A 27,391-nucleotide genomic window follows, 5' to 3' on the forward strand; every position below is an offset into this window, starting at 1 on the left:
CACAGAGGGACATGCAAGGATACACACACACATGCATACACACTCAAACACAATCGGAATCAATGTTGTACATTTTGACCTCTGATTATAGTTATTTTTTTCTTTGTGGTGTGGGAGGAAACCCACGCGAACGCAGGGAGAACATGCAAACTCCACACAGAACGTTAGGTTATGACTATAACCAAGTTCTGTTAACACTAGTGGACGCTCTGCGTCTGTTGCATATATCTCGCTTCAGCATATATACACTGAATATTTCACAAATGTACCTTTAAATGCCAGCATTTCATCTGGCCACACCCCCATCCGCTTACCATATAAGCAGGGGTGGTGCCACACACTCATCTCCTTCCCAACAAATTTCATCACAATGAAAAATCAAGGGCCGCAGCGGCGTCTAGACGCAGAGCGTCCACTAGTGTTAACAGAACTTGGTTATAGTCATAACCTAACGTTCTGTATCACACTAGCTCCCGCTCTGCGTCTGTTGCATAATAGGAGCTGAGCGGGAGCTAGAAGCTCGACAAATACACCCCGCTGAGGCCCCCCACAGCCATCAGATCAGGGAGGGCCGAGCCCCCCCGACCCACCCTAATGGAGGGCACCCCCCCTATTGGTGGCTTCACGGGAGGGCGACGGACCCGACCGTGCGAAGAGGCACTCAAGCAACTCAACGCACAGGGTGAGCAGACCGTGGCTTGACCCCACGACTACACACACGCACAACCCGCATGCCACCCGGGAACGAACGGAGGAAACAACCTCGTTACTGCCCCCAGAATCACGGGGTCAAGGGAAAACCCAACCCCGTGGCAAGGCCGTAGCAGCGGAGCGCGAAGGAAGACCCAGACCCACCAAAGGGACTGGACCCCCTGGAACGGGGGCCCGGAGAAGTCCATGATGCCAGCATCAAGACCCCACCAGGTGGGCACGTAGTGCCCCGCCCCCCACATCGCCAGCGTATTCGGACAAAGGCCCCTCAGCCGAGCGGGCCCTGTCCCCCCAATAGTACACCGCCTGGCACACTGACCCTGCAACACAGGCAGTCAGCATGGCCGTAAGCACACAAAAAAGGTTAACCAACGGAAGCAGGCAGCGCACCGGGGAAAAACCAGGCAACAGGCTATCAACCCTAGCCTGGAGACTGCGGACGAGACAGGCGCCAGAGGGGACAGCTGAACACAGCCGCCCCGGCGGAAGGAGCGGAAGCTGGCGGTGTTGCATGACCAAGCCTCCATTTAAAAAACCCCACCCAGAGGGGTTGAGGCAGAGAAGGCTGACACGATTGGCAGACGTCATGAACGTGCAGGGGCACCCTCAAACGGTGAACCCGGGAGTTGACACTGCTCCAACACACCAGGGAATCAACCACCTTGGTGTTACCCAATGCGGTGGTTGTTCCTATAACCCCTCAAGAAAAAACTCCAAAACACACCTGCGGGTATACACCGGCTATACCGCAGTACAAGTGTTTCAGTTTTCAAAAAAGGGTTAACCCAGGCCTACGGGTCGACGAAACATTACTTCGGACCGGGCCTGGCGATACGGGAAGCACAGGGTCACCAGAGGAGGTCAAAGACCACCCCAACAGGCCCCTCTTCGCCATGCGTGAGAGAGGAGCGAAAAAGAATGGAGAACCAGCCCCTAAGCACACCGTACTTGGTATTCCCAGGCGGTCTCCCAACCAAGTACTAACCAGGACCAACCTGTGTAGCGGCCGAGATCCGACGAGATCGAGCGTGTACAGGTCGGCATGGCCGTAAGCCATTACGACAGTGCTGAGTAAAAAACGTACCCAACCAGGGTCTCCATAGCGCTTAACCCTGTGACACCCGGACCGACCTGGCATTTTTCCCCCTGAAAAAAGCCCAAGTCCCTCAGGGTACCAGAACAGCAGATCTGCATCCCCGGCGGACAACGGGTTCAACTGATCCGGACCAGCGTGACCAGAACCAGTCCCGTGCCCTAACCACGCCGACATGCCTACTCCAGGAGAAAGGGCAGATATGCGTGTCGATCTTAACATGAAAAGAAGGCGCCACCCAGACGTTCGGGCGAACCGCGCCTGGTGGCCCACCCCAAGGGCGTGAGACCCCTCTACATATGTTCAGATCCATTCCGTCATCATCCCCCAGACATGAACGAGAATCCGTCGATAACCAACCCAGGTCGTGGGATGTGGTCGTCGGAAGAGGAAAAACCCCCATCTCAGTTGCTTTATAAAAACGCCGTTTTAACCTCAAGCAACCAAGGCGTGCCAGTCAGTCGCCTGTTTACAGCGAGCTAGCACTATACGTGCGTCGGGACACGCCCCCATCAATGAACAGGCTATTTAGACCTGTCATTGAATCCCCAAGGCGCCCAGGGGAACGACAAGAGGGGTGTGACACTTCCTAACTCCAACACTTTTTGAATAGAAAAGAAGGAAGCACCAACAGTATGTATCCCAGTCTACACAGCCGGGGGTAAACATTTTTCACATTTTTACATCCCACCACCCTCCCATAGGAAGGAGATGGGGATCCCCAGAGAGACTTCCCACGCGAGCTGTACAGATTGAAAAGAATATATTGCACCTTGAGCCATGTAAAAAATTGGTTTCAGGGCTCTCCGGGGAAGAGGCACTGAACCCATACACACTCAATAATCGAATTGAATCGAATACATACACAATAGAATAGGACACCTTCTAGAGGGTCCACTCACTTTGACAATCTGAGGAGGAAGGCTCTGTACTCTGATGGAGGCTCCCTCACATGGAAGGAGGAGTCCGAACTCACAGAAGGCCCGAAAAGGCGCTTGGTGAGGAGGAGCCCTGACCACCCCCCCCGAAACAGATCCATCACATGGACCTGAACAGCACACGGAAGTCCTACCAACAGAGACGCGCACGGTGACGTACTCTATGGCGGGGGAATTTCTGCGGTGCACACGCCCAATATTCCAGGCCGTGGGACCAGGAAACTCCCCCCCCCCCCCCCGTAACGTGCCGAACCGCAACGTGACAGGAACCTTGAAGGACAGGGGGTGTACCCCTGACCGACAGAAACAAGGGGAAGAGGAAAGGTTACCAGTTCACCCCTTTACGACCCCACACCCATGATACGATGTAATGACAAAAAGAGAATATGACACAGTCATAGTCAGCTCTATGAAGCGTTTGACAGCTTCACACAGCGCATGAGCTAACCTGCTATCTGATTTTTACTAAGGAAAAAAACACAGAATAGAGAGGGCTCTCTAAGAGCCCCGGTCCAACATACACATGTGCTTCTGTGGCCAGTCCAACCCAGTTGTAGGTCACATGACACACACAACCCATCATCACCTACAAAAAATGGCAAAAACACTCTACAGAGGAACGCCGTTTTTCATAATGAGAGAATACATAATTCTCGATTAGTATCGGCCACAGGCCTTGCTAAGCACACATGACAGCGACCAAACAATCTTTTCTTTTAGGAAAATAAAGTTTCTCCAGCAGTTTTAGCACAACCTCAGCAATCAAGCTAAGGGTTACATCGCATCCCTACCACACAAAAGACACAATGTAGTGCAACAACATGTCTGATAGGAGGATGAAAAAGTCCCAGGGAACCGGGGGGAAAACACAATCCTCCTGCTTTACCTTTAATACGGCCAGTTAAAACAGGAAAACCTGTTAATATGTGAACACACTGTTCATTGTCATCACAGGCTGAGAAAAGAAAATTCTTTACTCATTTGTCACTAAGCATAGCTTCATAGGTTAGTTACCCCTTAGTTGTGAGTACACGGTACATAACAACACACATGATGTTTCTCACACAACAACCAGATCATTTTCACATCTGTAACAACAACCCGATTTGCCCTTGTCCTACCCGGAGCGTAGATCAGCGAAGTGCAGTCTTAAGACACCATAGAAAACACAGCCATCCTGTGTTGTTCGATCTGGGCAGCGTCGCCGCTCTACCCGTCGCAACGGTCCCCTTTGTTGACCCAATCCTTGCCGTCCTGGCTCAGGGCAGGATCGACGAACATCCCCTGTCAAAGATGACGTCGTAGTCAAGAGTGTAAAACATGTTATAATCAAAGCACGTTCAAATCAAATCAAATCAAATCAAATTTATTTATAGGGCCCGACAACACACGTTAATGTCCCCATGGGCCGTACAGGTCTTCTTTAAACAAGTCAAGAAGAAAACATAACAATAAGTCAAGAACAGAACAAGAACACCATAAGGTCCAAACATTTTTAGATGAATGCAAATAAATGAAAGAATGCAAGCACTCCCAGACATACCCCACGCGAAGGTAAGGAAAAACTCACTAAAACCTAACAATAGGTGTAACTGAGGGGTACAATTCCCTGACTGTATTGTTAGATATGGTATTTAATACCACTACCTCTTGTACTTTAACTTCTGGCCATCCAGTACATGATATAAGTATGATGAACACTTTCCCACCTGATGAAACGAATCCACACAAATGTACAAATCGAAGGTTTAATATAGCAAAAGGTATATACAACGTTCACTTGTTTACACTTATGATTTGAAATATGCACTTTTATGGCAAATGAGTATTCGTAGGTAAATCAACATTGAATGTCCAATCTCTGGTTACGCAGGGAGTAAGTATACAACCTGGAATATTTAGGAAACGATAGCGATGGTACTTAAATGATTATAGCTGGATACACTAAAGGGGGGGGGGGGGGTCCCGCTGGTTGTAAGACAGTAGGAGGGGGGGTTAGAGAAGCCGCTGGCGGTATCCCATCTGGCCGACGGTTTCTTGGGAGAATTCAAAGTCTTGAACACGGTGCCCACAGAACCTCGGTCCGCAGACGAATACAGCTGGACCCTCTGTGGACGGTAGCTGCCGGTCCACAACGGAGAGACGTGAGGCGACCTCACTGGTGTAGAGCGCCGTCTCACCTGGAGTCCTCTCCGGGGGGTAGTTCCAACACTCCGCAGTGTTGGCCTTTATCCATGGAATAATCAAAGCACCCAAAGCATAATCCAAGCCGTGGAAGGCTCGCCGTCGTCCGGGTAGAGTAATCCAATATACAGGTCCAGTCGCCCTGGCCCGGAGCTCCTCGGATGCAAGCACCACTAGGGGTCTGCCCAGCCTGGTTAAGCGTCCAGATAACGTCAGGAACGATGGGGGTACTGATAACTTTAGAACTCTAACCGAACGATGCACCATACATAAATAGACTATTATTAGCTTAATAGAATACGTCCAACTCGACGGTATAGTGCCAAACTATGACTATTCAACTATTAATCTACACGATATCTCAATGCCTATTCTGGGGCCAAGTAGGCCTTACTACACCACACGTGCGTCGTGGGGAGGCTTCGCGTCTGTCACTCTGTTGGAGGGTAAAGAACTGGACTAAAAGAAAGTTCTACTTTACTTGCGCCATATATATATGCGCTATGAACAAATAGTACCATTCGTATTTCGCCCGACATATTCCTGCGCGGAACCGGGGCTTGCCACGACATGTTAGGCGGCGCGATTGAACTTGGACCTAGGGGTATGGCAACCTGGCGCCAGGTTCTCGTCCAATGGTAGAATGAAACTATTATGGGCTGTTTAGTAGACTAAAGGGATATTCAATGCATATTGTACAAGGAATATACAGGGGATATCAAACGATATACAAATACAATTAAATATATATATATAAATAAATATATATATTCGGTTTAATCTGATCCTTCACAACAGCCGCCCCCTAATTAGTCCCACCTAATTAGCTAAGCAGAGACAGATTAACCGCACTGTCTACCACTCAAGGTCCGCTGTAAGGGTCAGTCAACTCACAAAGTCATGGGGTCATGGTCATCATCGATAGTATCTGGGAGTCGGGGCAGTTCTATGAGCCTCGCCACGGGACGTGTGTAAGTGCGCCCTTGGACGAGTACTTCAGCTGCTCGGACCTTGCCATCGGCACCGGTGATCACTTTGCTTACGCGGCCAGCCGGCCACATAGCTCTGGGTAGTGACTGGTCAATAATCATGACGACTGTTCCTTCTGTCAAATTGTCTCTCTCTTTTACCCACTTCTGGCGGGTCTGTAGAGACGGTAGGTAGTGAAGTAGGAAGCTGCTCCAAAACTTGTCAGCTAGTACTTGGCTGTACCTCCACATTCTTCGGCCGTTCGCTTCTTCAGGCCTGTACATTGTCTGGGGTAGCGCGGGGTCCAGCCGCCCCATTAGGAGTGTGTTGGGGGTGACTGGGTCGACATCTGCTACATCACTGGAGACGTAACCGAGGGGCTTTGAGTTCAATACTCCCTCGATCTCCGTGAGGACTGTCATTAGGACTTCCTCCGCCACAGTCTGGGCCCCAAGTACGGCGTACAGGGCTGTCTTTATAGAACGTACTTCTCGTTCCCAGGTTCCACCGAAGTGGGGTGCGTTCGGGGGATTAAACTGGAAGTCAATCTGGGATGGAGCGAGGTGGGTCTTAAGTTCTGGGCCCATAGCTTGGAAGCTCTCTCTCAGCTCTCTTTCTCCGCCTTTGAAGTTGGTCCCGTGATCAGACAACAATGTAGACGGTTTTCCTTTCCGTGATGTGAATCTTCGGAAGGCCATAAGGAATGAGTCTGTGCTCATGGTCGGAAGGAGCTCGATATGTATCGCTCTGGTGGTCATGCATTTGAATACAATACCCCACCGCTTCTCGGTGCCTCTTCCTCTCTTTATATACAACGGGCCAAAGCAGTCCATGCCTGTGGAGTGGAATGGCTTGTCGCCGATTCGGAGGCGACAGGGGGGTAAGTCAGCCATCCGTGGTATGCTGGGCTGCGCGCGCCACTTACGGCAGTCTAGACAGGTTCGCTGGAAGCGCCGTACTGCTTCTCTCCCTTGCAATATCCAATAACGACGTCTGATCTCCGCGAAGACTCTCTCTGCTCCTGCGTGGTGTACATCCTCGTCGTATTTCTTTATGATCAGCTCTGTGACCTTGTGTCGGCTGTTCAAGACGATCGGGTACTTAATATCATCCGGTAGATCGGGGGCTCTCCGCAGGCGACCACCCACTCTGATGAGATTATGGGCGTCACTCTCTGGTGCCAGGTGAATCAGTCTGCTGTCTGATGGGACGGGGTTTCCTCCCTGTAGACAGTCTAGCTCATCGGGGAACGAGTCTCTCTGGGCTCGTTGTAGTAGAAGAAGTTCTGCTTCTTCGTAGTCAGCTGCTGACATGTCAGTGGTGGACTGAATCTCTGGGTGGTGCCACAGGAATGTTCTTTGCTGCGCACTCTCTAGGGTAATGCAGTCATCTATGTTGGGGTCTGTGGAGGCGACAGTGCTCAGTCCACAGAACATAGGTTTCTTGTTCTCAGCCTCCTCGTTACTTGCTTCCCGCGGGGTGGGCGTAGGCCATTCTCTTTCCGGGAGCTTGAGGAATTCTGGTCCGTCACTGTAGATGTTGCGACGGGTTAGGTCATCCAGAGACATTCCCCGGGTGATGACGTCAGCTGGGTTGTGTTTGGTGTCCACATACCGCCAGCTCGCTGCTTCTGTTAACTCTTGAATCTCGGTGACTCTGACTCCCACGAAGACTTTGTATCTGCATGAATCAGACTTGATCCATGTGAGTACTGTCGTGGAATCTGACCACAAGATTGTTCTGTGCACCGGAATGGTGAGTTCACGTTGGATTAACGTGGCTAGATGCGCTCCTGCTAGGGCTGCGCAGAGCTCTAGACGTGGGATAGATTGTTGCTTACGTGGGGCTATTCTTGAGCGGGCCAGGATGAAAGCAGTGTGTATCTTTCCTCCCTTCTCTTGGGCACGCAAGTAGGCCACCGATCCGTAGGCTACTTCGGAGGCGTCGCTGAAGACGTGTAGATCAATCTCGCATGTCTCTGGCCTCACTGTGGATGGGAAGTAGCTGCGGCGTATGTTGATGCCTGGGAGTGAGCGGAGTTCCGTCTCCCACTCTCTCCATGTTGAGGCAAGGTGTGCGGGTATTGGGTCGTCCCAGCCCTGGTCCTTGTCCCATAGTGCTCGTACAATCATCTTTGCCCTGGTGGTGTAAGGTAGAATACATCCCAACAGGGCATATTGTCTGGCGAGTGTTCTGTACACACTCCGTCTGGTGCGCGGTATCGCAATGTATGGCGCCGTGGATGGCGGATACATCGGCGAGTGTTGGGGGAGAGGCCTCCTAGGCGAGTCTCCTCTTACGCCTCTCTGTGGGCTGGTACCGGCAGGGTACCATGGCCCGCTGGTCCAGGTGCTATTCCTCGGGGCTGGTCGTGCGTCGTGCTCACCCGTGAATAGAGTCGGGGGTCTGTAGCGCAGCGCCGCGGGAGTATAGCCTGGGCTGTCCTGGACCTCCTGGTCCGGTGGAGTACTGTGCTGTCGTCGGGCTTGGTTCTCCTCCTCTCCCTCTTCTTCCTCTATCAGGTCTTCCAGATCCTGTAGTCGTTTATCTTGCTTCTCCGCAGTGTATGCCGCTCCTTCCTTGTAGCTGGGTCTCGCTTGGACCGGTCTGGGAAGGGGGTCTGCGGGGGGTATAGGCTTGGTCTGTTGGTCAAGTTCAGGGTCGCTTGCTCGGCTAGGAGACGCTGCCCTTGACTGTTGTCTCGACGAGTGCCTTGAACCCCTGGCGGAGGGAGAGGGTGTTGCCCTGGGGATCATCAGCCGCTTCATTAGCCGCGCCCGTAACTTGTCGCGCTCGGCTTGTAGTCTGTCGCGCTCGGCTTGGCGCTGGATGAGATCGATGTTGCGCTCTGCTTCTCTTTGGGCATAGTCAGCGGCGCGCTGGGCTTCGGCGGCGGCGCGCTCTGCTTCTCTTTGGGCATAGTCAGCGACGCGCTGGGCTTCGGCGGCGGCGCGCTCTGCTTGTCTTTGGGCACCGTCAGCGGCGCGCTGGGCTTCGTCGGCGGCGTGCTCTGCTGCAGCCCGGTCTCTTACCATATTAATTTCCGTCTGAAGGCGTCTCATCTCCCGGCGTATGCGCTCTTCTTCGCTCCGTCGCTGCGCTTGGAGGCGTTCTCTTTTAATAGTAAAATGTTCGTGCTCGCTGAGCGCCTGTGCTTGGAGACGGTCGCGTTCACCCTGAAGTCGATCGCGTTCGGTAGAGGCTGTCAGGCTGACGAGGAACGCCTGTTGTAGCATCCTCTCCGCTTCGCTGGGGGAAGGCGGTTGTGGAGGTGAGCCGCTCCTGCGTGAGCCGCTCCTGGGGGTACTCGTTGGGGAGTCCTGGAGCTCTATTTCCTCGGCGCTCTCCTCCTCTTCTTCCGTGCAGAGTTCTCTCTCTGTAGGGTCGTCTTCCTCCCGGGGCTGGTCGGGGACTACTTCTTGGGTAGTGGCGGGGGGTAAAGGCATGTCCGCTCCCTCCTGGTCCCCACCGTGAGCTTGGTCAGTTACATTAGGACCTACTAGGGCCTCTGTGGTCGGGGAAACCTGGTCGTTAAGGTCAGACATAATTTTACTTTCTACTTTTACCGCGTTTACCGTTTGTCGAAGGCTAGGTAGTTGACTGACAGTGTAAGCCTCTAAGTACTGAGGTGTCTGTCGTCTGCGCCGCGGGCGTTCTAGGTTAGGAGGATCGTTTCGTGGATTGTTCATCATAGGCCATTTCAATATTAATAACACTATATTAATATTACACTAGTTACCCTCCGGCTCGAAGGACCAATTGTAACTGAGGGGTACAATTCCCTGACTGTATTGTTAGATATGGTATTTAATACCACTACCTCTTGTACTTTAACTTCTGGCCATCCAGTACATGATATAAGTATGATGAACACTTTCCCACCTGATGAAACGAATCCACACAAATGTACAAATCGAAGGTTTAATATAGCAAAAGGTATATACAACGTTCACTTGTTTACACTTATGATTTGAAATATGCACTTTTATGGCAAATGAGTATTCGTAGGTAAATCAACATTGAATGTCCAATCTCTGGTTACGCAGGGAGTAAGTATACAACCTGGAATATTTAGGAAACGATAGCGATGGTACTTAAATGATTATAGCTGGATACACTAAAGGGGGGGGGGCGGGTCCCGCTGGTTGTAAGACAGTAGGAGGGGGGGGTTAGAGAAGCCGCTGGCGGTATCCCATCTGGCCGACGGTTTCTTGGGAGAATTCAAAGTCTTGAACACGGTGCCCACAGAACCTCGGTCCGCAGACGAATACAGCTGGACCCTCTGTGGACGGTAGCTGCCGGTCCACAACGGAGAGACGTGAGGCGACCTCACTGGTGTAGAGCGCCGTCTCACCTGGAGTCCTCTCCGGGGGGTAGTTCCAACACTCCGCAGTGTTGGCCTTTATCCATGGAATAATCAAAGCACCCAAAGCATAATCCAAGCCGTGGAAGGCTCGCCGTCGTCCGGGTAGAGTAATCCAATATACAGGTCCAGTCGCCCTGGCCCGGAGCTCCTCGGATGCAAGCACCACTAGGGGTCTGCCCAGCCTGGTTAAGCGTCCAGATAACGTCAGGAACGATGGGGGTACTGATAACTTTAGAACTCTAACCGAACGATGCACCATACATAAATAGACTATTATTAGCTTAATAGAATACGTCCAACTCGACGGTATAGTGCCAAACTATGACTATTCAACTATTAATCTACACGATATCTCAATGCCTATTCTGGGGCCAAGTAGGCCTTACTACACCACACGTGCGTCGTGGGGAGGCTTCGCGTCTGTCACTCTGTTGGAGGGTAAAGAACTGGACTAAAAGAAAGTTCTACTTTACTTGCGCCATATATATATGCGCTATGAACAAATAGTACCATTCGTATTTCGCCCGACATATTCCTGCGCGGAACCGGGGCTTGCCACGACATGTTAGGCGGCACGATTGAACTTGGACCTAGGGGTATGGCAACCTGGCGCCAGGTTCTCGTCCAATGGTAGAATGAAACTATTATGGGCTGTTTAGTAGACTAAAGGGATATTCAATGCATATTGTACAAGGAATATACAGGGGATATCAAACGATATACAAATACAATTAAATATATATAAATAAATATATATATTCGGTTTAATCTGATCCTTCACAACAATAGGGAAAAAAAGCTCCACAGGCAGTGTGGAGGAGAGAAACCTTAGAAGGGCCATTCAAGGGGGGATCTCCCTTCTTAGATGTTGGTGATAGTAGTGTTGCAGACGGACAGTTGGTAAGCATGCACTCATGTGTGTAGTGAAACACAGATGAGTGCATGCAATAGCAACTGTACATTTTGAAAGATTAAAGATAGAGCTAATAGCGATAGCAACTGAACATTTTGAAAGATTAAAGATAGAGTTGATAGCGGATCTATTTGAGGCACAGGGGCGGCGCAAAGAGGGTCACGTCCTCCCCGTCTTAGTCACGGGACATTCAACACTCCGTTCGTTGCTCAGGGACAGCCGGAGACAGGGAGATAGAGTAGCATTAAGCTAACGGCCGCTCCAACCGTCGGTCGCTACTGCCCCTGCTCGCGAGACGCCGAGCGAACGGCGCACGCGACCAGAGGGGAGCTCACGGCGGCGCGCGAGTAGCCGGAGCTACCTCGCGCTGGCCTTGTCCGATAGCAGCAAGCTAACGTTTCCTAGTGATCACAACAGGCTAGCGCCGCAGCTAACAGCTGACTGGCTAACAGTAGGCCCAAGCTCTGTAGGCCACGCAGTGATCCCAGCAGGCTAACGCCGCAGCTAACAGCTGACTGGCTAACCGTAAGCTAAGCAGCTATCACCTGAACTTGTACACAATGATATAACACTCACCCAGACAGGCCGCCGTTCTGAAACCCTCCTCACTTTTTAAGAGAAAAGAGAAACAAGATGTCAACACAGCTTTACAACGGTGATTTTACCAACACCCGACGGAATCAGCACAATACCAAACTGGCCTGTGTAGCTGACTTGAACATAGATCTTCCGCTATCGAACATCTTATGCACATATCTCCTCGTGAAGGAATACTCTCATTTGGATATGAAAGAAGGGGCTACACGGTGACAGGGAGATACCCACTCGTCCAGAAAACACAGGGATCACCAGTGTTAATGGTCGCGGCCCACTAGTTAAAACTACAATGGTCTTCAGACCAAGGTCTTCTGTCGCCTAGGTGGCTGAAGAAAGGACCCTAGCCTGGGGCCGGTTTTCATAAACATTGTCAATTAGCCCCCATAGCACTAACAGACAAGTGAAGCCTGCCAGCGACAGTACTCACCCAACCTGAAACCCACCGCTCCTCACAACAGCGGCGCGTCTTACAGTTCAGCTGTGGCCTGAAAGGTTTCACCCCAACCAACACAGCAAGGAACTGCAGTTGAGAAGCATGCAGCGGCGTGCTCCCAATACGAAAACCGGTGGAGGGTTTTAGAATGATCACCATCTTCCAGACACTCCAGTGACGAAGACAACATCGCCGTATTTTCTCGAAAATAGTGAGAGAGAAAATAAAGATATGATGTCAACGTATCTCCTTGTTCTTCCTCTCCTCGTAAACATTGCTTTTCCAGCCAATATTTTTCTCCACGTCAAGTGGGCATATGAGCAACACGTTGCTTGTGATGAAATTTGAGAAGGAGATGAGTGTGTGGCACCACCCCTGCTTATATAGGTAAGCGGATGGGGGTGTGGCCAGATGAATGCTGGCATTTAAAGGTACATTTGTGAAATTATTCAGTGTATATATGCTGAAGCGAGATATATGCAACAGATGTAGAGCGGGAGCTAGTGTGATACAGAACCCAGGACCTTCTTGCTCTGAGGCAGCAGTGCTAACCACTGTGCTGGTGTGATACAATATCCGTCACTGTGGAAAACACATCTTTTTAAAACTTTTAGGACGACGGACATAAACAGAGAATAAACTATTTGGGGTTTCTAGTGACTCACCAGAAAATACATTATCATGACATTTCTTTAATGTATGACAAATTGCAGGACACCAAATTGCACCCACACAATTTTTCTAACGACTTAACTGGAAAGAAAAATGGTTTTATGGTTTTATGGTTAACTCCTCTTGGTTAGGAGCAGGCTTTGATTATACTGATTTGTGTAGAACTTGTCACCAGATCACCTGTTTCACATTCTGGTCGAACCGATCATGGTCCATGTGGTAACTTGACACCTTTAACTTCAGCTACACACAGAAGGAAGGGTGTAGACTACCACATGCTGCCCTACTGATGGTCTGGGGAGGGTGTAGACTACCACATGCTGCCCTACTGTCGGTCTGGGGAGGGTGTAGACTACCACATGCTGCCATACTGTCGGTCTGGGGAGGGTGTAGACTACCACATGCTGCCCTACTGACGGTCTGGGGAGGGTGTAGACTACCACATGCTGCCCTACTGTCGGTCTGGGGAGGGTGTAGACTACCACATGCTGCCCTACTGACGGTCTGGGGAGGGTGTAGACTACCACATGCTGCCCTACTGTCGTTCTGGGGAGGGTGTAGACTACCACATGCTGCCCTACTGACGGTCTGGGGAGGGTGTAGACTACCACATGCTGCCCTATTGACGGTCTGGGGAGGGTGTAGACTACCACATGCTGCCCTACTGACGGTCTGGGGAGGGTGTAGACTACCACATGCTGCCCTACTGACGGTCTGGGGAGGGTGTAGACTACCACATGCTGCCCTACTGACGGTCTGGGGAGGGTGTAGACTACCACATGCTGCCCTATTGACGGTCTGGGGAGGGTGTAGACTACCACATGCTGCCCTACTGACGGTCTGGGGAGGGTGTAGACTACCACATGCTGCCCTACTGACGGTCTGGGGAGGGTGTAGACTACCACATGCTGCCCTACTGACGGTCTGGGGAGGGTGTAGACTACCACATGCTGCCCTACTGTCGGTCTGGGGAGGGTGTAGACTACCACATGCTGCCCTACTGTCGGTCTGGGGAGGGTGTAGACTACCACATCATGCCTCCTCCAATACATGTGGAGTCACCAGGCGCCCTGACTGACCAGTAGGAGTCACTGTTGCAAAGACCAGGACTCATACCCCACCGGCTTCCCGTGTGGACATCCGTGCCTGTCCAGTCCACTTTTGGCCTCTGTGATCCCCCCTCCGAGTCCACCTGGTCGGGAAGGGCTGGGGGGGGGGGGGGCAGCTGGCAGCTTGTCTTTGAAGATACCAGCTGTCTTACTCCTTACTCTCTCACTCACCCTCTCGCTCACACACACACACACACACACACACGCACACACACACACACACACACACACACACACACACACACACACACACACACACACACACACACACACACACACACACACACACACACACACACACACACACACACACACACACACACACACACACTGAGAAGACCTTTTGTGGTTAAATATTTTGTGCAGAATTCCAAATTCATCAGGGAGGAACATCCGCAGTGATAAATAAAGTGGTAAAATAAAAGGTTGAAAAAGGTTGAATTTCTGCAGATGATCATAGTAACAACAATAATTATCTATATACATGTATAAAATAATTAGGGCTGTCAGTTTATTGCGTTAATTAGATTAATTAATTACACAGCAAATTATCGCGTTATGAAAATGTACTCAAAATTTATTTAAGAATTATTTTTAATTCACTTTCTTTTTTTACTGTGAATAACACCATGCTCAAATTTACCAGACCTGAAAAATCTAAGCAAATGAATAAAGGGAAGATGATTAAACCCCTTCAATTTCAAGGGGGAAAATTAACTACAGTATGCCACATACCCCAACTGTCAATGTTGTAGCCCGATTGGAATGTCCCAAGTGGGCAGAGAGGGTCAGCCTCATTCTGCTTTCTTGACGAAATTCTGCTTTATTTTACTCATATGCAGGGAAAGGTCTATATAAAAGTTTATAAAAGTGTCTCCCTGTGTGTGTGTAGGACCTGACGGAGGCCATTCCGGCTCAGGAGGTGGTGCTGGGCAGGGTGAACGTGGCGGGGGAGGGGATCTCCCAGCAGAGCACGCCAGACGACGCCGCCAGACTCCAGCTGAAGCTCAGGACCATCAACACACGCTGGGCCGAGGTCTGCCACCAGCTCAGCGAGAGGAAGAGGAGGTCCGTCGACACCTTCACACATTTTTGGGGAAATTAGCTTACCGTCTTCTCCAGAGAGAGACAAGAAGACAGATACCAGTTTCCTCTCTGTGCGTTGAGTGGAAAGCTATCTGGCTGCATGTTAGCCTAGCTTAGCACAATGAATGGAAGCGGACATGGCCGGTTAGCCTTCGGGATAGGTGTTAGTTGGACAGAGAGGAAACTGGTATCTATCTTCTTGTCTCTCTCTGGAGAAGACGGTACGCTAATTTCCCAAAATGTTGGCGTGTTCCTCTCCAAACGATCACTGAGGTCGCCCATCAGCGATGTCGAGTGACAGACACGTTAAATAGTTCAGATAAAAACAAAGGAAAATCAGCTAAAACTGTTACACACTGATTTATAGTTGTTTGTGATAATGGTTGTGAACTGAAGGGTATGTTGGAGGTCGCTCCATGAGTTCGGAGCACTACAATATAATATGCTTGGGGGACCTTAAGCATAAACCAATCAATTCAGGTTTCTTTTTTAGTGTCTAACCAATAAAGGATTTAGTTTCGTTTTTGGATCATACACCAATATTGATATTTTGGAAGGTAAATTACTCATCTCCCCTCTTCTCCCCTCCCCTCCCCTCCCCTCCTCTTCTCTTCTCTTCTCTTCTCTCCTCTTCTCTCCTCTCCTCTCCTCCTCTCCTCTCCTCTCCTCTCCTCTCCTCTAATCTCTCCTCTCCGTGCCTTTCCTCTCCCCTCCTCTTCTCTCCTCTCCTCCTCTCCTCCTCTCCTCTCCTCTCCTCTCCTCTCCTCTCCTCTCCTCTCCTCTCCTCTCCTCTCATCTCCCATCCCCTCCCCTCCTATCCGCTCATCTCCTCTCCTCTCATCTCCACCCCTCTCCTTTCCCCCTCTCCTCTCCTCTCCTCTCCTCTCCTCTCCTCTCCTCTCCTCTCCTCTCCCCTCCCCTCTTCTCCTCTCCTCTCCTCTCCTCTCCTCTCCTCTCCTCTCCTCTCCTCTCCTCTCCTCTCCTCTCCTCTCCTCTCCTCTCCTCTCCTCTCCTCTCCTCTCCTCTCCCCTCCCCTCTTCTCCTCTCCTCTCCTCTCCTCTCCTCTCCTCTCCTCTCCTCTCCTCTCCTCTCCTCTCCTCTCCTCTCCTCCAGGTCTATGGAGTCCCGTACTGCTGCATCAGACTATGAGGAGGACATGGGTGCGTTCCTGACCTGGCTGGACCAGGCTGATGGCGTCCTGGCCATTCCTCTGCACCCTGCAGAGCCCAAACACATCAGAGACACACTGGAGAAAGTACAGGTACTGTACACAGTACATACTACAGTTATACTTTATAATGTACACATAGAGACAGTGGAGAAAGTACAGGTAGGATGTACATTTTACATACTAGTTATACTTTATAATGTACACAATAATGTACACATCACACATCACACATCCTTTACTCAGGGGTTCGAACGGCACTCCTGCCAAGAGCTGCAATGTTGCTATACAGACACAGACAAAACACTGGCACTCACACAAGCATGCAAACACATATGAACACACACACACACACACACACACACACACACACACACACACACACACACACACACACACACACACACACACACACACACACACACACACACACACACACACACACACACACACACACACACACACAAACAAACACATGGGGGCGACAGTGGCTCAGGAGATAATCGGAAGGTTCCCGGTTCGATTCCCGCTCCTCCCAGCAGCATGACGAAGTGTTCTTGAGCAAGCCACTTAACCCCTAACTGCTCCCAATGAGCAGGTTGGCACCTTGCATGGTGGCGTCCTCCGTCGGTGAGTGAATGAGTGAATGTGAGGCATAAATTGTAAAGCGCTTTGGATAAAAGCACTATATAGGGGTGTAAAAGGTACCCAGAAATTATACTTACGTGAAAGTATGGGTACCGTCTCAAAATCGGACTCAAGTAAAAGTCAAAGTATCTGGCTAAAAACACACTTGAGTAAAAGTAAAAAAGTCCTACTTTTAAATGTACTTATGTACTAAAAAGTTAAAGTAATTTTTTTTAAAGGGATAGACCAGGGCCCTCATTTATCAAGTTTCCTCAGAAAATGTTCTATTTCCACACGTAAGCACAGAATTTAGAATGTGTGCACGCACAAAGAAAACTGGATTTATCACACGTGCGTACACAGGTCCCATGATAAATATCACCTTGCTTCTACGCTAAGGCTCGTGCACACTTTCACGTATTTGCATACCAAAACCGCCCCGATTAACCATATACGGTAATGGAACACCCCCATGAAATGTGGAAAAATGGACTAAACCGAGGGAAGCGTGTTATGAGACAGGCTGACAGACGTGTACACGTACGGTGATGTCGGATATGATATCTATTAACCATTGCTGCCTGGGCAGCGCAAACACTAATAAAGGCCGTGCTGGAATATAACTGCCTTTTTCCGTTTTGTTTGATTAATACCCAGGGATTAAAGTTCTCCTCAATTTTATTCCAAATCGCGACGGATTTTCCGTCAATTTTCTACCTGCTGCATATGATTTTTAGAGGCATACAATCTATTTTGATGTCAGTATTGGGTAGCCTATATAAACAATAATACGAGAGCATATACAAGAACAATGAATCTCACTGCCATGTATGATGTAGCCTGCCTATGTGATCAATACAAACTGAATTCCATCATGTTTGTGTGCGGGAGCTCACAAGGCTGTTGTCACAATGGGTGGTACAGTAATAACAGTCTACACAATATCACGATGGACCATGCCATGTAGCCTATGTTCTATTATGACATGATCTGTGACGACAAATGTTCTAGAATGTTTGATTATGACACCATACTCTGACAGCATGCCTATGATCAATAAAAACGCGAACTTGAATCCCATCATCATATTTACATAGTCTGTCCACTATCTTTATTACTTTGTTATTCCCCCCCCCTCATCTATGTAAAGCGACCTTGCATGGGTCTCTTGAAAGGCGCTATGTGAAATGAAGCTATTATTATTATTGTTGTTGTTATTATTATTATCATGTCTGTGTGCTGAGCTCAGTGAAGTTTCAACGGAGCGAGGTAATCTATTCTAATCAACAAATTGAAGTAGAAAGCATTCCGTTGTGGCCAATCTTATTTGGAAACATGACACAAAATAATAGTATGTCGCTTTTTATTTGAAACAATATTTAATCGTATGATTATAGATATTTTTAGAGAATAAATAAATCCAATGAAGTTGCCAAGTTCACAGACAACTCTGCGCTCTAATGCCTATTATGTGCGCTCGTCATGAGCCCGTTCTGGTCAGTCATATGGCTTCAGTGGATAACTATGATCTGCATTTAAGTGAATATGAATGAGACTCCGGCCACCGGCACATTATCAGCCAAAATGCGCATCGCAGATTATCTGTACATTGACCAAGTGGAATCCCGTTCACATTACTGATTACTGATGGAGCAAACTCTGAGAGATTGTTCACAGAGGCGCTGCCGAACCAAGATATAATATGATGTGTATAATATAATGTGTGTAGAGGCATATGATACAATCTATTTTGTTGTTGGTATTAGGCAGCCTATATGAAGTACATATAATAGCAGCCAGCCCATAGCCTACATTATGCAACAGTAACTTGCGCATATAATAACACACAGCCCTGCGAAGCCTGCATACAGTAAACTAACTTGATCATTAATCTAGCTGTTGTATCTTTACGCTTATGAAAACATTAAATAATATGTATAGGCTATAGGCCGTCGCTTTAGCCTATATTCTCAAATTGCATTTAATGGCTGAATGAATGAATGAATGAATGAATGAAAACTTTATTTAACAGATTGCAGAATGGGTACAATACAGTACGGCTCAATACACACAATTGTTAAGGGGATGCAGACCAGAGGAGACTTGTCTTGTTTACATCAGGGTCCCCCAACTCGAGTCCTCGATATCCTTGCGGGGGGACCAGTATACCTTTATATCATATCATATTCATATCATAGTTTACTCTATCAGCCTACCAGCATGTAATACGTTCTTTGTTAGAACTCAACTCGTTATTATTTTGCGCATAGATTGCAGAAATACGGGGACGTTTTGATTTAGGCTTTGACACAGAATACAAGTCATGATATCACCCACACGATATATGCTCTGTGTCCAGAGCATGTATGCTTTTCATTCATTTAAGACACATTTATTGCAAGGGTTTTGTATACACATACACTCAACAAATAACCTCTGTCTGTTCTCGTTGCAATGCGTTTATATCGTGGGTGTTCATATGACTTGTATTCTGCTTACAGCTTCGGGGTTCCACTTATTACGTTTAACAATGGCAAAGCCTTTTAAATATAATCAAAACGTTCCCGTATTTCTGCAATATATGCGCAAAATAATAACGAGTTGAGTTACGCGGAGCGCAGTCAGTGCTTATTTCCGCGTTGTAAAAATATTCTACCACCGGGCGCCAACTACGCATGGTCCGACCTGTGCTTAAATATACACACAAAGTCAAGCACAAGTTCAAATAGATAAATCCCACACTTTGCTTAGAAATGGTCGTACGCACGGATTAAGCACATATCCGTGCGTACGTCACGTTGATAGAGCGCGGTTTGAAACTAGAAATGATCAGATTGGCTGTGGTGTTCCTATACCCTCCCACCACCTGTACAAGGAATCATCCTCTAAGAGCAATGTTGGTTCACTTTGTTTCGAAGGGTGATTTGTTTGGATTTGTGTCAAGATTATAAACAATATTCAAGGATTTGTAACTAGTTATTGTAGAGGTCATTTTGTTCTTCTCAAAAATCCTCAGCGTAGCTTTAAATAGTATTTTGAAGAGAGGACTTTTAATTTGACCAGAGTTTGTTTATATATATATATTTCTTATGTTTTTGTTTTATATTTTTATTTTATTTTATAAATTCTTTATGTTTTTGTTTTAAACCTTTTTATTCTTATGTTTTTTATTTTATTCATAATGTTTTTATGTTTTAAACCTATTATTTAATTTAATTTAATTTTCCTTTTTGCTGTGAAGAACCTTGAGATCTCACTGAGTTTAAAGTGTGCTATATAAATTAAATTTATTATTATTAATTGTTTCCATGTCAGGTGCGCGTCGACGAGCTCCCCGGTAAAAAGAACACAGTGGAAGATCTCAACGCCAGACAGAGTCACATAGTGCTGCCTGCAGACAAACAGAAGGACATCAGAATCGTAAACGCTCGCTGGGCGCAGGTCAGTGCTACGACTCATTGAACCAGTGTACACACAAAAGACTCACCTTTTACACTCGCATCATACTGCTTCCGCTGCCACCCTGCCTTGAAATGTTCGCTTTCTGTCTGAAAAACCTAACCATATGAAACATTACAAATATTACATGGAGATATATTCAGCAGCACACATATCATGGTGGCAAGACACAGGGCTCAGGGACTGGACACAGGCTAGAGCAGGGGTTCTCAAACCTTTTTATACCACGAGTCCACGACCCCATTTTATTTAGGATTTTTTTTGGGGACCCCACACTTAATGTATCGCGTAATTTCAACGTGGAATTAAGGAATATCAAAATAAAAGCACACATTGTTGAACTTGATCATGCATATTTATTAGACATTTTTATTACACCACTATGTTATCAATACACATTTATAAAACAAGGCATATTTAGCCAAAATATGTTGTCAGAACATAAACAAATTGATTTGATTGATTTGACATATTGATTAAAAAATATATATTATAATAATAATAATTACATGCCAATGTACTGTCACCTACCCACGGCCCCACTTTGGGTCGTGACCCGTAGTTTGAGAACCACTGGAACACACACACTGTTTACCAGGCAACCACACCGGTCCTCCCAACCACCGGGGGGTAGCCACCGACTGAATCTCTTTCCTGTGGGACCCTCGTTTAGGTGTCCAAGGATCTGCCTGAGCGTCAGCTGGAGATCGAGGGCCTGCTTAGGGACCTGGAGAAGCTTCAGGGTGAGCTGGATGATCTGTCGATCTGGGCCTCCAACACCAAGACCAAGCTGGAGACCAGCCCAGAGGAAGGAGACCCTAAGGTGCGGATGCATTACAGACGCATACACCCTTTAACCCTTTCACTGCCACACTACAGAAGGTCCCGTTGGTAGTGTGATAGTAAAGGGTTAACCTTCTGTAGTGTGGCAGTGAAAGGGTTAACGTGATGACGTGTGGCAGTGAAAGGGTTAACCGTTTGGTAGTGCGGCAGTAAAAGGGTTAACTGGCCAGAGGAACAGACACATACACCCTTTAACTGCCAGAGAGACAGACACACACCCTTTAACTGCCAGAGAGACAGACACATACACCCTTTAACTGCCAGAGAGACAGCCACACACACCCTTTAACTGCCCAGAGAGACAGACACACACACCCTTTAACTGCCAGAGAGACAGACACATACACCCTTTAACTGCCCAGAGAGACAGACACACACACCCTTTAACTGCCAGAGAGACAGACACATACACCCTTTAACTGCCAGAGAGACAGACACATACACCCTTTAACTGCCCTGAGAGACAGACACATACACCCTTTAACTGCCCTGAGAGACAGACACATACACCCTTTAACTGCCAGAGAGACAGACACATACACCCTTTAACTGCCTGAGAGACAGACACACACCCTTTAACTGCCCAGAGAGACAGACACACACCCTTTAACTGCCAGAGAGACAGACACATACACCCTTTAACTGCCAGAGAGACAGACACATACACCCTTTAACTGCCCAGAGAGACAGACACACACCCTTTAACTGCCAGAGAGACAGACACATACACCCTTTAACTGCCCTGAGAGACAGACACATACACCCTTTAACTGCCCTGAGAGACAGACACATACACCCTTTAACTGCCAGAGAGACAGACACATACACCCTTTAACTGCCCAGAGAGACAGACACATACACCCTTTAACGATAGGTTATGTAGATAACCTAGTTATATTAGTATAGGCTAAGCTCCCGCTCTGAGCCTTACGAGATACTCCATATCGCCTGTGATACCTAATGTATCTCCCACGAACAAAACACATGCACCCCACCTGTATGGGGCCCCGCCCCTTATGGTGGTACCACCCATATAATCATGACTCTGGTCATGACACACCCTTCCTCGCCAAAAACCCGTCCCAGGAAAAGATCCCTCAAGAGGGAACTCAGGGCGCGCAGAGCGGGAGCTTAGCCTATACTAATATAACTAGGTTATCTACATAACCTATCGTTATATTTCGTATGGCATCGCTCCCGCTCTGAGCCTTACGAGATAATGGGGAAGAGCGGGTGCGAGACCCGACAGATGTACCCCCTGAGGACCCGTAAGCCCACATCAAGGGGTGCGGGGAGCCCTGTCACCCCATCCTTCCTAACGAAGGGGGGGCGCAGTCAACTCCACCTGAATGCGAACAAGAGGGAGCCAGAACCCCTTGAACACACCGTACAGGCGGAACCACGTGTGACTCAACACACTGCGGCCCATACCCATACACTCCCGCTACCCGACCAAAGGACGGGAAGCAGGAAAGGCCACAGACCCCAGAACCGCCTGGGAGACAGAACCCCCGGTCATGTCCATGAGGTAAAACCTTACAAAGGGGCCCGGTGAGGACCATGAAGCTGCAGCACAGATGTCCTCCACCGAGGCCCCACCCAGGAGAGCGGCAGAGGCAGCCACCCCACGAGTGGAGTGCGCCCTGACGCCCCCAGGGGGATCCTGCCCAGCCAACGTGTAGCAGAGGGCAATACCCTCGCACAACCAATGGGACAGGCGCTGCTTCGACAGTGCCTTACCAGCACGAGCCCCACCGTAACAGACAAAAAGCTGATCGGTAACCCTGAAGTCCTGAGTACGGCTGAGGTAAAACCCCAAAGCACGGACTGGACATGACAGGTGAAGGCCCGCATCTAACTCACTAGTGTGAGGAGGAGGACGAAAAGCCTGAACCACAATATCCCGGGAGCGGAAGGAACTCCGGATATTCTTAGGCACGAAAGCAGGATTAGGTCGCAGAGTGGCACCGCAATCGGTCCGAAAAGACAAGCACTCTGGACGTACCGAGAGAGCACAGAGCTCACCCACGCGTTTAGCGGAAGTGACAGCCAGTAGGAACGCGGTCTTGAAAGACAGCTGTCCCAACGGCGCCTGCTCGAGCGGCTCAAACGGGGCCAAGGACAACCGACCGAGGACCAATTGAAGATCCCAAGTCGGAGCCAAGGAGCGTTGCACCGGCTTAACGCGTCGAGCGCCAAGCAGGAAACGCTTCACAAGAGGGTGGCTGAACAAGACATTCCCCTCAAATCCCTCATGATAGGAGGATATAGCTGCTGCATATACCCTCACTGTCGAAGCCGACAGACTATCAAGGAGAGACTGGAGATAACCCAGAACAGCATCCAGGGGGCAGGAGACTGGGTCCCAGCCCCCCCCCTTACACCATTCTTGGAACGCACGCCACCTGCCCGCGTAAACCGCGACAGTGGAGGGAGCATGCGCACACCGGATGGTATCAACCACTGCGGGATCCATCCTCTCCAGACTCACCCTCCCACCAGCCACACCACCAGGCGTTGACCCAACACCGGAGGCTGGAAAAGCACTCCGTTGTGCTGCGAGAGGGCCGTCGCTGACCACGGAATGACCCAAGGAGGAGCGACCAGAAGCTGGATTAAGACCGGGAACCACACTGACGTGCCCCGGTCCGGTGCGACCAGGATCACCGTCCTGCGCTCCCTCCGTATCCGCTCCAACAGCTGACTCAACAGCTGTACAGGAGGGAAGGCGTACAGGAGACCGGGCGGCCATGGAAAGGTCGAGAAGGCATCCACCCCCAAGGGGGGATGATCCGCTCGACTGAGCGAGAACCACAAGGGGCACTTGTGAGAACGTCGGCACGCAAACAGATCTACCGAGGCCTCCCCGAACCGATCCCAGATCTGTCTGACTATGTCGGGGCGGAGTTCCCACTCGTCGTGACGAGGACCGCCCCGAGACATTATATCCGCCGCCACATTTTCCGTACCAGGAACGTGGAGCGCCCGCAGACTGCGCAGCCTGCGGGATGCCCATAGCAACAGTTCGCGCGCCACCCGGAGCAGGCGGGCGGAACGAGTCCCACCCTGCCTGTTGATATACGCCGCCGCCGTCACATTGTCTGTCCTGATCAAAACATGCTGGCCTACCACCAGGTGGCCGAGCCGTTTGAGGACCAGGAGGACCGCCTTCAACTCCAACACATTGATATGCAGGACAGCTGGGTCGGCATGACCCGTCCAGCTGCCCCCCACTGCGTGGGTCCGAAACGCCCCTCCCCAACCTGTGAGAGAGGCGTCGGTGAAAACCGTGACGTGGGAGCCTCTGCTGCCCATGGGGACCCCAGCGGAGAGGATACCCAGCCTCCCCCAGTGGGCGAGATCCCCCCATATCGACAAAGGAACCGTCAACCGTCTCCCTTTGCCCCACACCGGATCTATTCTCAAAGAGAGAAACCACCTCTGTATCCGCCTCATAAAGAGGAGGCCAAGAGGAACCACCGCGTGGGCCGCCGACATAAGGCCCAGCAGACGCATCACCTGCAGCGCCGTAACCGTCCCTCCCAGACGGAAACCCCCGAGCGCGTGACGGAGATCCCCCCGACGCTGCTCCGAGAGGGTCGCAAGCATGGGCTTCGACCTCAATGTCAAGCCCAAGTACTCCACCTGTTGACTGGGAAGAGGGGTACTCTTCTTCCAATTCACAGCAAAACCCAGGCTGGTGAGGAATTCCACCACCAGTCGAGTATGAGACCTGGCAACCTCCTCTGAACGGCTGAGGAGCAGAATGTCGTCGAGATAGAACAAAACTCGTATCCCCCGACGACGTAAAGGCCCCAGAGCAGCCGCCACGCACTTGGTGAATGTGCGGGGAGCCAGAGAATAACCGAACGGCATTCTGTGGTACTCGTACGCCACGCCCTGAAACAGGAACCGTAGGAACTTCCTGTGAGGAGGGAAAATGGGTATGTGAAAATACGCATCCTTCAGGTCTATGGAGGTGAACCAGTCCCCCCTCCTGACAGCAAGCAGAAGGAGTCGGACGGTCAACATCCTGAATGGTCTCACTACAATCAACCGATTGAACATGGACAGATTCAGTATAGGTCTGACCCCCCCAGTTTTCTTGGGCACCAGAAAATAACGGGAGTAGACGCCTGACATTGCGTCCTCTCTCGGGACCACAACGACGGCCTGCTTCGCCAACAGAGATCGAATCTCGGCGGCCAGGGCTGTCACCGCGCCCGACCCTGACAACAGGGTCGGCACCAAACCTGAGAACGGAGGATGGGGCCGCGCAAACTGCAAAACCAGCCCCGCCTCTAACGTTCTCCTCATCCACCGATTCAAGGGACATTCCCGTCGCCATATGTGAATATAATCCCACAGCGCCCCCGCCGTCAACTGACGCTGGGCCGCAAGGAACAGCAGATAATTGGCCCGGTCCCCCCCGTCGTGCAAAGCACCCAAGGGGGGACCCCGACAGAAAGGGCCGGTTTGATACGGGAGGAGCGGTCATCAAACTTGTGGACACACACTCACCCCCTGAACACCCCTCCAGCACACGCTGAGGAGCCGTTCCGCAGCCAGACACGCAAGGCCTGAGGACCCCATGGGCTCCTACACGCCGAAGCCCTGCAGTGATATTACTACCACTCAAATCACGCCAGCCTCTCCTTTGCAGACCACTGCCGGTTTGACGGGAGTGGGAGGCAACAGCGCAATACCCCGCCTGGCGAGGGCGAAGCCGGGGTAACCCCTGCTGAGCATTCAACAGAAGAGGCACCGAGTCCCCCTGCTGACCACTGAAGCTAGTGGCAGCTGCAACACCAGGTTCCACCCACCCACAACCTGCGGTGTAGGAACCACGCGACGACGGAACATTCTCACGGACAGACCCAGGCTCAGCCATCAACTGGGTGTCAGCCCCTGTCTCCATGAGAAGTGAAGAATGGGGCCGCATACGCTTCAAAGAAGGTTCGCGGCCCGCAGCCAAAGGAGAACGCTCAAAGCCCCGTTTCTGGGGATACCAGAGAGGGGACCGAACGGGGAGCGGGCTGCTCGCGGCAAAATGACGACGGGGTGGTTTACCAACCCCGAAATCACCAAAAATGGCCGATCCCTCGGCCGCCAAGACTGTCGGCCTTGCGAAACCCTGTCGATTCTCCAACCAGGGCACCACTGGCGGGGGAAACATGGCCGCCTGTCGAGGATCTCGCCACAGTCGTTGACGAGACCGTGCTCCCACCCCTGGCTGCACAGCGTGAGGCGGTGTAGGACCCGAATCAAAAACCGCCTGCGCCTCCACAGAACGCCCAAAAAGACTATCTGTGGAAAAAGGAGTCGTGAGGAGAGAAAACCTATCCTCTTCCCCAAGAGGAGACTGCTCCAACCAAAGATGCCTAACAACCAAAGTCGATAGCATCCGAATCCTCCCCGCAGTTATAGCTTGCGACTGAGTCAAGATCTCTATAACACCACAAACATGAATCACGTTCATAGTGTCGGTTGGACTCAAAGACCTACAACCCGACGCCATCTTGGATAGGAAAGTAGCCAGCTGAGCCACAACACTGGCCGCCGCTAAATGCCATCCTGCAGCAGTATACCACTCATCCGTCCATACTGCCACCCTCCGAGCCGACATGCTATCAAGCAACGGCCGGGCGGAACGTCGTTCATCCCCGCCTGGGCACAACAAAGAAGCTACCTGGCTACTTAGCCAAGGTACCCCCGGGCTGCACCCCGTCGTCAGCCCCTTCACCCGCAAAAAAGGTAAATAGAGCTCAGCGAACCCCCCCACACCCACCACCGACTGACCTTCATCAATGAAGGTGGCAAGAGGAGGGAAAAGCGGAATCCCGCGGCGGGGATTATTAGACATTCCAGCGTCAACATCAGTGTTAGCAGAAGAAGCAGCAGTAGCATTAGCATTAGCAGTAGCAGTAGCATTAGCGTCAACAGCATGTTCCAGGATCGCCAAGACATCGCCCACTACAGTGGAACGATCGCCAAGCCGCCCCGGCCCTGGTGCCGAAACATACTCCACAGCACGACCAACACCGACATCGACGCCTACCGACACAGACCTCACCTTTGTACAAGCCGACCCGATAGCCAAACCTTGCACGCTGCTCCTCGGTCCGTCGCCGTCAGCCGAGGAACCACCAGCACAGGTCTGCGTCGTCAAAACAAGCTCCGGAGAATCCAGGGAAACACAATCCTCCGGTAAGCCCTCAACATT

General features: G+C 50.3%; 2 protein-coding genes across 2 annotated transcripts in view; both read left to right on the forward strand.

Annotated features, from left to right (window-relative positions):
* Window positions 1-14,050, forward strand: part of LOC311232333 (dystrophin-like) — a gene marked incomplete at both ends in the record, with an annotated part of 98,279 nt that extends 84,229 nt beyond the window's left edge. The window contains 1 exon segment of the mRNA XM_084319091.1: window positions 14,031-14,050. Within this exon segment, the coding sequence (XP_084175217.1) occupies window positions 14,031-14,050 (20 nt within the window).
* Window positions 14,051-14,750: 700 nt separating this feature from the next.
* LOC311232419 (dystrophin-like) overlaps window positions 14,751-27,391 on the forward strand; it is a gene marked incomplete at both ends in the record, with an annotated part of 50,744 nt that continues 38,103 nt past the window's right edge. The window contains 5 exons of the mRNA XM_084319208.1: window positions 14,751-14,759; window positions 14,878-15,053; window positions 16,185-16,332; window positions 20,182-20,307; window positions 20,999-21,148. Coding sequence (XP_084175334.1) covers window positions 14,751-14,759; window positions 14,878-15,053; window positions 16,185-16,332; window positions 20,182-20,307; window positions 20,999-21,148 — 609 coding nt within the window. The remainder of the gene's footprint in view (window positions 14,760-14,877; window positions 15,054-16,184; window positions 16,333-20,181; window positions 20,308-20,998; window positions 21,149-27,391) is intronic.

This window comes from Notolepis coatsorum (assembly GCF_963971535.1).
Source record: "Notolepis coatsorum genome assembly, chromosome: 1".
NCBI lineage: Eukaryota > Metazoa > Chordata > Actinopteri > Aulopiformes > Paralepididae > Notolepis > Notolepis coatsorum.